Source organism: Spea bombifrons, chromosome 11 (genome assembly GCF_027358695.1).
Source record: "Spea bombifrons isolate aSpeBom1 chromosome 11, aSpeBom1.2.pri, whole genome shotgun sequence".
In the NCBI taxonomy this organism is placed as follows: domain Eukaryota; kingdom Metazoa; phylum Chordata; class Amphibia; order Anura; family Pelobatidae; genus Spea; species Spea bombifrons.
This window is the reverse complement of record NC_071097.1, coordinates 31593463-31607195: the sequence shown is the minus strand read 5'-3', so window position 1 is coordinate 31607195 and position 13733 is coordinate 31593463. Positions and strand designations below refer to the sequence as shown.

The window sequence follows — 13733 nt, the reverse complement described above, 5'->3', positions numbered from 1 at the left end:
GTGTGCGCTTTCCACGCTGAGGATGATGGGAGTTGCAGTTTGCTGCTTCCGGAAAGCCAGTGGTTGTAGTTGACCCAGGGCATATGTGTGAGCTCGGGAAAAAAGGGCTGCACAGGCTGGGGTATATGTAAGCCTTCCAGTGAGTCTGGATAGGAGGAACAGTCTCTGTTTGGGAAGTCATAAATCTAACTGCTTCCCATAACGTATTGTGGATTTCCTTCTGAAATAGCATGTTTTGGAGGGAATGCAGGTTACTGGCCTTCATGCTTTGGCCTCCTGGTTTTCGAGGCCTCAGATGCACTGATATATCCTAACTATCCTAAAGTGCACACGTGAGAACACCACGAGAGGAGAGACCCCCGACAGCTTACTGGGAAGACCACTGTGTTTGTCCACATTGCCCGGATCTAGCGGGAAGCAGCGCTGCGGACCAGCGACTTCAGCACAATAAATTCAGGTTTGCACAATAAAGCTGGGGGTCTCTGTAATTATTACCCCCCAAAAAGGGAGTACCCCTACTTACGTGAAAACGCATAAACTAGAGAGTAAGACTAAAAAATAAAACTTGACTTTTATTAATAATTATTATAAAAATCCTACTTCCCTAATTGTTATAAAGCGAGGCTCCAAGACTACCCATCAAACTGAGCCCAGTTTACTCCGAGGCTACCCATCAAAGGGAACCCAGTTTATTCCGAGGCTACCCATCAAAGGGAGCCCAGTTTATTCCGAGGCTACCCATCAAAGGGAGCCCAGTTTATTCCGAGGCTACCCATCAAAGGGAGCCCAGTTTACTCTGAGGCTACCACTAAACTGGCTGCTAGACGCTCTAACGCATGAACGCCGGCTGATGAAATAGTAGATCGTTTAGGGTTGGTAGGTGTGTAGGCAGTGCAATGTATCCCCCACCCTTTTTTTTTTTTGCTCTTGGGAAATTACATTTTGAATTTGCTTGTTTTTTTTGGATGGGTTTAATCTGGTTCATCATGGTGTGTCATCAGATTAGTAGGAACTGCATTCAAATGTAATTATTATTATTTTTTTTAATTGTACTTCTTTGTCAAAATTAGCCTTCCGGTATAGACATATATTATGCATTGAAGTATTCTTCTGCTTTGTTTGATAGTTTCCATGGAAACTTTTCTGTTTGCATAATGTTTCAATCAGTCCGAACAGATCAAATTAAGCCAACCGTTTGCATTCTAGCTTTTCTCTATTTAAATTTGCCGGGTCTAATATGGTCCGTATGGAAACCTTGACTTGTCATAATCTAAAGATACACCTGATCAAGTCACCTGCAATCAAGCAAGGATTTCAACCATAACGTACTGGAACCAAAGCACCAGTTGGGAATCTTCTATATAATCATCTCAGGTTAGAATAGGAAGGGGTCAGTTCCAGAAGGTGCGAGCCTGATAATCTGCCCCATCACCCAGAAACCCAGAGATTGGGGCGAATACCCGGAGACTTCACGGGTATGCTATTTCTAAAACATATACACCACATCACATTGTAACGGCGTGGGCATTACTAATGGTAATGTAATCTATGTTGCAGATCGGCTTGAAGTCCAAAGAGTAATGGATGTGACAATCAGACAGCACCTCTCCGCAGCAGAACATCAACAAGGTATTGGCGATGGCTCTCTTTCTTGCGGTCTTTTCAATCAACAATACAGTTTTCTAAACCACAGAGGATTCGTTGAAGACAATACTTGGCAGGCGACGTATATCACCAATTCATTGGAATGTGTGTTTATTTCTGATGTGAGCCAGCCAGTTTATGTGCTTTCCTCCCAAATTACAAACAGATGCATTAAGCTATTGTGACTGAAACATATGAATATCGGACGCTCATCGTGTCTGTGATCGTCTTATGGGAATCGAGGTTGCCGCTGTCACTTCTCACTCCATAACGTGTGGCTGATTTGTAGTAGGGGTACAAACTAAGTGGCACTTTAGGTGCTGGTTGAGCAAGATGGGTAATGTAGTCCCTGACAGCTGATGTCTGCATACTTGTACTAAAGGATGCTGTGCATTACATTGTTGGTGGACATGCCAGGCATCTCTTTACCTACAGTATTAGCAGATGAAGGTACTTTTCATCTTTTGGCTGCTTTTTGGTTGCTCATCAGATTAGAAGTTTCTCAGGAAAGTTCCTCGCTGCCATCTGGTATCTCGAAAGTTTTTTACTGTCTCTGATTTTCTCATGGGGTGTCCTGTGTTTGTCCAAACCTGGGACAGAGGAGGCAGGGCCGGTCTTAGTGCCAACAGCCTGGGGCACCTGGACCAGGGATGGTGGGTCTCTACAATATGTCCCCAACGTGTGAAAGTAGATCTGGAGCCTGTGCAGAGATAGCAGCATCAATGCTTGTGGATGAAATGGCAGATCTATGCCTGCGTTTGCATTCTAAATGCCGGAGGTGTTGAAGACACAATCTGCCCGGGTTCCATATGTTATATGACTGGCCCAGAGAGGACTATAAAGTCATCTCATACTAACCTGCCTCTGGTAAATCTAACATTAGCCATCTAGAATTGTATTGTTTTTGCTGTTATGACTTTGTATATGGAATTAATCCTATTTTATTTTTACGTTAGATGCTGACGCTTTGCTTAGCGCCTATAAATTGATAAAAGCTGCTAATGCGGAGAGATCGCTGGGGGATGCTCCTGAAAACTTCGGTTCTGATCTGTATGTCTTATGTGCGGAACAAGCTTTCCAGGTGAGTTTCTTTCACAGAAATGCAAGGCCGAGCTAATGTTTATTAACTGTATAAGAGCTTTGAGCTGAGCGGTTCAGGGGCAAACTGGACAGAGAATATTGGGAGTTAGTGCAGTATTTGTTAGAGGTTTCACACTTGTGTTTGATAGGTCTACTTTAAAAAATCCAACATGAGTTACAGACGACGTGACGTTATGAGGATCTTTGCTAATGTTAGAATTGCCCCTCTTGCCCCATGTAAATTTTGCCCCGTACTTCCCGGTTCACTCCTTATTTCTGCAGGTTTTTATCTATTTGATGGGTTAGTACCTCCAAAAAAACAACATAATTTGTCCAATCATCTTTAAAAAAGCGTTTGTTTCAATGTATGGCTGCACATGTAGAAAATGCTTCTTCGGTATAGATTGGATTGTGGACTTTGGAGATGGAAAGAATAAAGATCAGCGTGTTTACTCATAATACAAAGCACTTCTTATAGGTAATGGATTAAACCAGCGTTGTTCTCTCAATAGACCCCTATCCGCCCTCATCATTCCGTTTATGACCTGCGTCCCCCTTCTGCTGTCATTATCTCTTTAGGATTTCACTAGTCCTATAAGACTTTCTCCCTCGTACACAACTTTCAAAAGCTCCCTCAAAACCCACTTTTTTCAAGAAGAGTTCAACCTTTCTTCCTAACACCCTCAGCCATTCTCCCAATTAAGAACCATCTGAACAAAAGGCAAACTCTACATTCTGATTCTCCTACTGTTTCCCTTCCCCCTTAACCACCAACGTAGAGACGGACAGATTGAAGTTATACTCCTTGTACAATGAGGACAAGTAGATTGTAATCCTGATGCATGAAACAGGTTTGAGTCCCACAGGCGTCCTGAAGGTTTCAGCTATCCTAACACTGGGTAACGCTCATCACAACCCTTTAAATGACGTCTGCTTGTCTCCCCTGCTCTCCTACTGAGTGACACTACATGCTGTCCGATGTGTGTTGAGTAATCCTGCGTTGGATGCCAGTTTATTCACAGGGAGGAAAACGTACGTTTTTACCCATTTCACAAATCAGCAAAGATGACTTTATACACTAGGACCTATCGGCAACATATTTTCTAACCATCTCCCTACCTTATTATTGGAGGGCAAATAGCAATGGGTGTAGAGTGATAATAACACCGCTATTAAACCCTTGCGTTATAATGACTTTAGCATTTTGCATGGCTTTGTATTTATTTTTGCGTAAAATCTTAATTTGCTTTGTTTTACTGTCTTTCTGTTGCAGATTGGAAATCCTGGAATGAGCACGGAATGCTTACAGATGTATTTCAAGAGCGAGCCTCCTGCAAACCAGTTTTTCGGACAGGCCTATTTGTGTTTGGCCCAATTACATGCCCCCCAGCCTGCTAATAACGCGGTACGGATCATTTTTTTACATTATGTGCTAGAACACATTATTGAAAGTGGAGAGAAAACTGTGTGACAATCTCACATTTTCACACTTTTAACACGTTTAACTTGCTAAAGCTTTTGACAGCTGGGAGTCAATTTTGGCCCTAAAGGGAATATTAAATGATGAAAAAGCGTTCAGTGTTTTAAGGGGGCAGTCAAGCTCCAGTTGTTTTTTTATGGGTCTGTTCCACTGTAAAACAATATAACAAATATACATACAATCTGAGCAGAATCTCACTGAAAAACGCTGCTCGGTTGCTTATCTGGTTGCTAAACACTCGGAAGGGTATTTGATTAAAATAAAAATAAATCACATGTGAGAGAGCTGTACTAAAAAGGGGGGATTTAACATGTGAGAGCGCGATACAAAAACAAGGGGGGATTTAACATGCGGGAGTGTGTTAGTATAAAGGCAGAGTCCCATGAAAAACTGATCAACTGCAAACTCCAAGCGTAGTGAATGCACATGTGAAGAACATTATACATCACCATTCAAAAGTTTGGGGTCACTTAGAAATGTCCTTGTGTTTGAAGGAAAAGCAAATGATGTCCATTAAAATAACATGAAATGGATCAGAAATCCCATTAAGTGCAGCAGCAATATTTGCATTATTTTTTTGTAGTAACTCAAATTATATAATTATATGTGGAATAATTGCCAGGTATATTTTGTGATATATTTCCTATTAGCTTTAAACTCGCTATAATAAGTCTGCTTTTTTTTCTCTTGCAGGAAGAACTAGAGACGTCAGTAGCTTACTATCTCAAGGCAATTGCTTTCGCAAAACAACAGCAGAGGTTTGATCCGTACATTTCTGTATATGCAATAAATGTTGCTAGAAATGGGCTTGTATTCAGCGCTGGAGATAATTCTATCACGAGTTATTCTATCCACGCAAAGATTGCAAAGTTTTCTTGGATATTTCAATATGTAGGTTTAAATCAGAAGATGAATGAAGTATCTTGGTCTGTTCTACAGTGTACATCTACTAGATGGGGCTTTGCCATTAGCAGGCAAGGGCATGCAGTCAAGTATGGTCACTTGAGTTAACCCTTAACTCAAGTGACCATACTCAACTTAGCTCACCAATCAACCGTTTTTTTAATAAACCGCAGCATGTCTCATGCATGAGGCTCGCAAATGGACTATACCATTTACTCGTGTGGAGTCTGTAATCCAACCTGGAACTGAATGATCTAGACGATCTAGAGTCTAGACGTTCCAGTTTGTGAAACTTTTAAGAGTTTATATGGGCATACTTTGAGACTCTATATATATATGAGCTGACCCTGAGGCTCTTCAATTATTAACCCTCGAATAGTCCATCAAAGGATGTATTGTAGTTCGTTGGCAACCGAATTTGTTTTAAAATACACTGTTTGTGAAAGCCATTACTTACCAGGGGTAAGGATAATCTGAGATAAGACACTTTTATTCAGCCAGAGCTTTCACCTGTGAGAAAGGCATCAAAGGTAACATTAAAGTGACAGTGTATCCCCGAGAATCTCCTATTGGTTTACCCCGAGACACTCGGATTTGGGGCAAAAACAGATAATCTGGGTAAAAACACTTTTAATCAGGACAAACCCTGATTGTTCCCAGATGTTAATATGTGTTTTCCAGGGTGTACCCAGGTGTGTTGCCCTCAGATTGACATTTTACGTCACCTTTTAGGTATATACCGGTATATCATACACCCAAGAACATTACAGAAAAGATTTTACTCACATTTCTCTGATGTGTTGTTGTGTAAAAAATCCAATTCTCTTATTTTTCAGATATTATTTCTTGGTTTACAACGCATCAGTCTTGTATTGGCAAATGGCACGTCCTTTTCTAAAGCCAGGGTGTCGTCGGGTCCTCGTTCCCAGCCTTAGCAGCGTCGTTAGCGCATTGGAAGAAATTAATGAAAATGATGTCACCTGGAGAGCAGAACTGATGATGTAAGTGTGATGTTACGGAATTTACAATGGGAAAAAAAGTACTCGTTTACGTTATATATACTCTGTATGTCTGGAATAATCCTAAAGGTGACAGCGTTCTTTTAAAATTCAAAACACTTTTAAATTATTTGTATTATTAAAGTAGTATATTGCCTTCAGGGCCGACCAAAGACATTCTGCTGCTTGGGTCCGAGAATGAAATGCAGCCCCCCGACAACCAAGCCCACCAAAACCACACATAAACCCAGACAGACATGCACGTATAAACCCAGACAGACACACACACACTAACCCAGGCACACATGCTATCATAGGTAATAATATATTAGTGTGAGCGCCATAAAAGGTAATAAAAATACATAAGACTCAAAAATAAATGTAATGCATATTTAATACATATATAAAAAACTTCATCAAATAAATGTATTGGTAAAATAATAGACGATCAGCATTTATAATTATGAGTATTATTGATTATTATCAAGTATTGATAAATGTCAGTATTATTGCCCATTGACAATAAGGGCGAACGAGGTAAAGCACATCAACCTGCATATGCTTCAGTAAAAAGACGGCTGCAAGACTTAATCCTAGGATTGTTCCGAGACGCTGTGACATTAATAAAAGTAATATAATGCAATGAGTGAAACAGTAAACAGAAATGAAGTGCAAACAGGGCAAAATACTCCAGTGATCATCGCACCACTTTTGCCACCAAAATTGCTCTTGAATACATATTCAGCAGTTCATTGTCTGGTTTGATGCAGAAAGCCTTGGGGCCATAGCTTACCATCATGACATCACCATTTGCTGTAATAAAATGACATGTCAAATTGTAACACACGATGTGTTTCTTTTTCAGGGAACTAATTGAGTGCTTGATGGATGCCCAAAAAAACAAAGAAGCTGCTGATTTTGCATCAGGGATTGCTGAATTCATCAGAACTAAAGTGCCTTCGAAATACCCCCTTCTGTTCTCTAAAATGGTAATTACAGATATTTTATTAATTAATGTGAATCTGAATATAATGTAATCTGAGGATCTAGTGACTATAATACAATTTACTTTTCCCAGCATGGGCCCATCAAAACGTTTCTTTAAGATATATATATATATATATATATATATATATATATATATATATATATATATAAGCGCTTCATATTTATGCAGCGCTTTTTACAGTACATATATTCAAGGGCTATGACAAGACTAGAACTGACAGACTAATATAAACCAAGACATATATTATACAATAATATTGTATAATAATTATAATACAATATTACATGTAGGATGTTTAGAGCACTTTATGTTTTTGTGACAGGTCTAATTTAACAAGAAGTTTAACATGAGGCATGCTAATTATTGTCTATTCACTCCATTCCTTAATATGTAAAATGTTGTAAGACTGTCTCATAAACCTTATCTTGAAGTGTTTACTTTTACAACATGGAGATTGGCGTTTGTGTATTCGTGTAGATATATGCGTGCAGTCTTAAGTAATTCATAATTTGCTTACTTTAAGGTACAACATAAATTAATTGATCCCGCAAAAGCAGCAAAAGAAGCAAAGTCCTCTGTGACTCTGTCATTCATCTACAAAAAGCAGAAGCTAAAATCGTAAGTACGACTGCCTGTCAGCAAATGCCTGCCCATAGATGTTTTGGTCAGGAGTCAACAAACATACCTGCCAAGCGTCCTTTTTTAGGAGGGACAGTCCCTCTGTCCTCCCTGATGACCCTCTTTTCCAAGACCACAGAATGTTTGCAGGGTACAAGTGTATTACAGTCCTCTACAGCCCCAAAATGAGTTTATACGTTAACTTGTATAAGGAAAAATACATTCTTTTAAATGTCTCGCTAATAGTTCATAAAACATCTTGGTAAACGCTTCCTCCCCGTAGCCGCACTCTCGAAAAACAAACAAGGCAAACACTTAGGTTGGATTAGGCTGCAGTAATAATTTGGAACATTGTGCTTTGGGTTTTTTAGTTGATCTGCTATAAAAGTGTTACCACTGGCTTAATTCTCAGCTACCTTTTCCAGGTTTATTCACGTCATTGGTCAAAGTATCATTTTCAGGACTAGCATTATCTCTTTATGAAAGCATTTACATTGTTAATCAGCTTTACAGTATTGTGCATTTTGTTGGATGCTGACAGGATATCTATTAAAGAAACATTATTATTATTTATTCTTATTATTATCTTCTTTTTTGTAAATAAGGCAAATAGATAAATTAACAACAAAGGACATTTTTACAAACCTGAATGAAACGTATAAACTTCTGTCAACTGTTCAAGAAGAAGCCACGGTTTCAGTTCCAGAAAAGTAAGTTCCTAACAACTTTCTGTGACTTTTTGTAAATTGTTGGATTTAACATGTATTTTTTTTAAAGTAGCACATTTGGGTTTTTTAAACCGTGCTTTTTGTCTATGCCTTTTGGCTGAAAATCTTCAATTAAAAATATCATTTTCAAGGTCATCTTCTAATCAAAACTTGTCCCATTTTCAATGGACGCATAATCCTATCCAGCACATACCCATACATACATACATACACGGACGTCCTAGCAGTGCTACCTGCCTGAAGATAAAAAGCTGCTGCGGTTTGCTTTATTCAACCCTAATTAGTGCTGTATCCCGACCTACGTAACTGGGGAGGGGTGACAGATCGCCGTCTCGCGGGATCTAGTGTGCTAGTGACCCGCTGAACAATGGGTCTGGTACAAGGGAGATATTTGATCTTCCCAACCAACCTATTTAGACTATGGAGGATGTGACAGCTCAGCAAAGTCTCCATAGACTTCGTTAAAAGGCACCATGTGCCTTAAAGATACAGTGCGCTAGGACATGGCATCAACTAAACTATTCCCGTACAGTGTATCCCCGCTCAGGAGCGATTCACGTCTAAGCTCGCTTGTGCTATTACAGAGGAAGAACCTCCATATCAGTCTGATCCTACCCACGAGGGCAGTCCAGAACCAAAACGCGAGCCAAATCTCCTCTGCATGAGGGGATACAATTCATGGGCCTCTCCAGCGGGGTGCGTTTGGTATCCCTCTAGGCACAAGTGAGCAAGGAGGTAGACGTTTACACTTTACAATTCTTGGTCAAACGGTGCCTAGAAGGATATTATCCCTGATGAGGCAGAAACTCATGTTTGGGGTTGATGGTTTTCTCATCCAGAGTTAATTTGTTGCTTTCTGTTATTGGTTGAGCAGATATCAGACCTCTTTGTATGTAAAAGTCATTATTGTGTTTAACATGTTCCCAATTTCAGCTTGATTTTTTGTGAAATCTGGCTTTATGTGTCCCTCTCTTTGTTTGCAGAACTTCTTTACTCATTGAGCTGGCTTGGCTGGCAGTGGAGTTGAAATGCAGTCAACTTGTCACTTTCTGTATACAGGATCTGAGAAATACAGACATCACGGTATGTTTACGAGATCGAGTTATAGGGCTAAGTCCCTTATAAACACCAATCTTTTTCTTTGAGCGTTAAATGCAGTTTTATGTAAAAAAAAAAAAAAAAAAAAATAAGCTTGCTTCTGCAGACCCGGAGGCGGCCATTGTAGTCAGTCATGTGATGTTTTGTGTGACTTTGTTCAAACGCCACACTGAGCTGATTCTTTGTGGCAATACTAATGAAGTCTGTTCCTCCATAGACTTTCATTAGTTAGAGTATTCGGCTGGGTGATTAAGACTGATATATTCACGATTAGGAGCCTGGTTATTTGTCTAGTGGATTGGGTTACAGAGCTAGAATATTATATTATGCAAAAACTAGAACTTGTTTTTTTAGAAATCAGCCCAATATTAGTGAAAGCTCATTTTATTATTAAGAATGAAAAGAGTGATAATTCTCCTTTAAAATGTTGTGCAATTTGTGTTACATTTGCAGTGTGGTAGATGAAAGGAAGGGCGGGGCAGAGGCAAGGTGTCCATACATGGACACTGGCATCTGTCGCTACTATTTGTGGTGATGTTTGGAAAGATCATTGATCCCTCACAGAGCAAAAGAAAAGGAACAGAGAGCGAGAGAAAAGGAAAGAATGAGGGGGGAAAGGAACAGAGTGATTGTGTGAAGGAAAGTTTGTATGTTAGGGCAAAGGATGTTGTGGCTAGGATGTTTGTGTTTCAGGGCAAGCCTGAATGTGTGTGTGTGTGTGTAAGGGCAAGTGTATATGTGTGTTTCTTTACAGTCTTTCCATTACTATTTCTATTTCTGGACTTATAAGGGAATATAATAATTTATTCTAAGATATTTTAACCTAGGGAAACTATCCAGTATTATTTTAAAATTAACAAACATGAATTGATAGAATCCTTCACTGAGTGTGGTAAGTTTATAAACCCGACCCATGTCTGTGCCTATCCCTGAAGAGGAGAAAAAAACTGTTTTAGGTCACGTTTGTGATTTACCTCTGCGGTACCCAAAAGGAAACTTCTTATCTCAATGCATAAATTGACCCAGACGAACCTAAATTAAGGATGGGCTGGTAGGGCCGTCAGTTATACCCCTCTGGTTGAATGTGCCATTTAAATGTATGGCCTTATTGTACAGCATCAGATAATCGGCTCAATATAGTAAAAGAGTCATTGTCTTGTCATACAATTAAAAAGGAAAAATTCACTAGCATGGTTATCCCATTATTTATCTTTAAATGCTTTAATAGCAAGGAATGAAATATGTTAATGGCACTGCATTTATTAAGCATATGGAAGTACACCGATTTTGTTTTGTCTTTGTGTGTAAATGCATCTTCTGCAGCCGTGGAGTTGTGTAGCGATACATTATTTATATCCACATCCGCTTCTTTCTCCTAATCAGGATCCAAAGACGATTATAATCCTCGAATGTCTTCAGAGTGAGCTTGAAATGCTGAATCTTGGCAATCGGATTGCCTTGTACACAAAGAGCGCTGTCGAGGTATTACAAAGACATTTATATCAATAGTTTTGTGCATCTCATTTGAAAAAAAATCAAGGTATTCAGATGTGAAATCCATCATAATTTGTTTGTTAATTAGGATTAAAAACTTGGTATATTAATCCGTATTGGTACTATTTTTGGCCTCATCTCTCAAATCAGGCTTTATTGCGCTCGGTTGCATTAGCTCAACCTCACAGATCGCAGTGATTGCCGTATAGCTGGACTGCTGTGGTGGATGGAGACCATTTTACCTTCTTCGGAGAGGGGGTCGGATTTTGTTTAGCTTCTTTTTTGCTTGTACAATTCATGATTTTATGCAAATTCTCTTATAGGTAACAATATTTGTGACTTTTTTTCCGCTTCCCTTTTTCTTGAAAAATCCAATGAAACGTACGCTTAAAAGAAACCGAGATATGAAGCATAAAAAACGTTGCTCTATCCTTTCCTTTACAGTCACAGTTACGCGTTATACAAAGGCTTGAATCAACTCTTCGAGAAGCTGTCCGCCTCGGAGACCCCGGCACGGTCCAGACCGTCTGCGCATCTCTGTGGAATCTCTGCCTGCCGTTGCTGCAACATAACGTGCGCAAGTTTCTGCGGAGACCCTTACTCTCCATTTCCCAGTCACTAGAAAGCATCGATAGGCAAGTATACCTGGGTTATTTTATTATTATAATACACGACCCCTGTAGTTACGCCACTAATAGAAATTTTTGTCCATTAATATAAAATGTTATTATATATATATACATTTTTATATTAATTTAAAAAACTTTGTGTTTGCTGAATAACACATGAGTATATTTATAGCCAATGTGTCACCTTAGCTGAGCAAAGGAAGAATACCATCAGACTTTGTGGCTCAAGGGATGTTTAACTGACTTTGTTAATTAAATTGTTTATAAGTAATTACTAAAGAAGAGATTTTGTTGTCTTTACTGATTTTATAAAAAAAATTAAGTTTTTGTGATATTTTATATGTGGAGGTCAGGGATGTACAGTCTGTCGGATATATAAACTACGTTTATCTACATGATTTCTCAAATATTCTTCCACTTCTTCATTTAATTAGCTTACTAACCGAACTGCGTTGTCAAATCCATTTGGAAATTGCGCACATTGAGGAAGACGAGGATCGCGTCGAAGTCGCCTTACGACACGCTCGAGAAGCTTTGCGTTTAAATGGCAACGGACAGTATCAGAACTTCTTGAAGGCCTTTCTTCACCGTCTCCAGCTCAGAGCCACGTTGTACAAAAAGCCAGAGTCTTCGGAAGATCAAGCAACTATGATTATCGAGCAGGTAATGTTCTTCACACCATTGCTCAATGTCATTTGTGTTCTTCTTCAAAAGTACAAATTGAGGTCAAGTGAATTTCTTATAAGCTGTGAAAGGACGCATTAAAGCGCTTTCCGCCTGCCCTCGGCTACTTGCTGAATAGACAGGTAATCACAAGGCTTTTGCACATTGTGGTCTGAGGCGCTGAGCAGACTGCTGTAACTCCTCTTCATTTAGCTAACGGGACTTTTTAAAGCATTTTAATTTGATAATGCCATTTTAAAAACGGAATCACAAAGGAATATGAACAATTCGGTTCCATTCGTAAAGAGTTCAAAGACTCTTTCATTTCCAGGTAAAAATATGTTTTTAAATGCATTAAAAAAGAGTTCTGTGTTGTGCTGCATTTACAATCTCAATGTGGTGCCCTCAGCCCAAGTGCAATATTGGGGGCCAAGTAGTGTATTTGCCCTGCAACCCAATCTGAAACCCCAGGACCATATCTGTTAACGCCAGAGGCTCCTGGTATGGAGGGTCATTAACGGGCCTCCAGACCAGGTCCCATCCAGGATAGATGTTGTAGCTCCCTGCTTCATTTCTGATGTAATAGGGGTGATGATGGCGTTATGAACGTGTGGCTTTCCCCACCACCTTAATTTTGCTCTGCCCCCTCCCAGCTTCCTTATAGAAACAGAGAGGATAAGATCTGCATAAGATGTTCCATCCTGGTATGTCCGCATCATACAACCATATTTTGCTAGAATAACGTATAGATTGATTGTAAAATGGATGTCGTTTGATAAGTGATTGGTCCTCTAAATCAGTTGCAGGTTAGATGAACTTTTTTTCTTTGTATTCTCTACCCTTTCTGCCTTACAGCAACATTCTGCTCACCAAATATTCACAAGAACGTATACAACCTGAAACTGCTTCCGAAATAATACTTCTTCTGGATTGCTGGGTCCTATGAAACTGCTAAATTATTCACCCCCTAGTAAGGATGCCTATAACCATGTACAAGTTCCAAGCCAAATCAGAACTCATAGGTCCAACAAGTCCCTTTAAAAAGCATTTTTGATGATGTAGTTCTTGAGTGACTATGATTTAGGACGACACACACTTCACCAAGATCAACAGAGGTTGTAGGCTTGATCCAGCATATGCAGCAGTCTAATAGTAAATGTATCAACTTGTGAAACCAGGCAAATAACAATAGCTTTGTTCCCTTAGGCCAAACAATGCAACTCAAAAGACTCGGTAAGGAAGAACCGCGCCCTCCTTGTAAATGCCGGCATCTGCTTAGCTCCTGACGTGTTTCAGATGGTCCTCGATAGTGAAAATGAAGCTAAAGGTAAGTGAAGCTATTGCTAATAGTTCTATCCATCTGTGTTTATGCCACTTTAAGCCCAAACC

The 13733-nt window shown here is 39.5% G+C and overlaps 1 protein-coding gene across 1 annotated transcript in view; it reads left to right on the top strand.

Moving 5' to 3' along the window:
• The first annotated feature begins 1580 nt into the window (after positions 1–1580).
• Positions 1581–13733, top strand: part of CFAP46 (cilia and flagella associated protein 46) — a 57322-nt gene continuing 45169 nt past the window's right edge. The window contains exons 1-13 of the mRNA XM_053449944.1: positions 1581–1629; positions 2601–2725; positions 3998–4129; positions 4898–4962; positions 5944–6108; positions 6971–7094; positions 7638–7732; positions 8338–8442; positions 9444–9543; positions 10942–11040; positions 11497–11687; positions 12116–12344; positions 13551–13671. Coding sequence (XP_053305919.1) covers positions 1581–1629; positions 2601–2725; positions 3998–4129; positions 4898–4962; positions 5944–6108; positions 6971–7094; positions 7638–7732; positions 8338–8442; positions 9444–9543; positions 10942–11040; positions 11497–11687; positions 12116–12344; positions 13551–13671 — 1600 coding nt within the window. The remainder of the gene's footprint in view (positions 1630–2600; positions 2726–3997; positions 4130–4897; positions 4963–5943; positions 6109–6970; positions 7095–7637; positions 7733–8337; positions 8443–9443; positions 9544–10941; positions 11041–11496; positions 11688–12115; positions 12345–13550; positions 13672–13733) is intronic.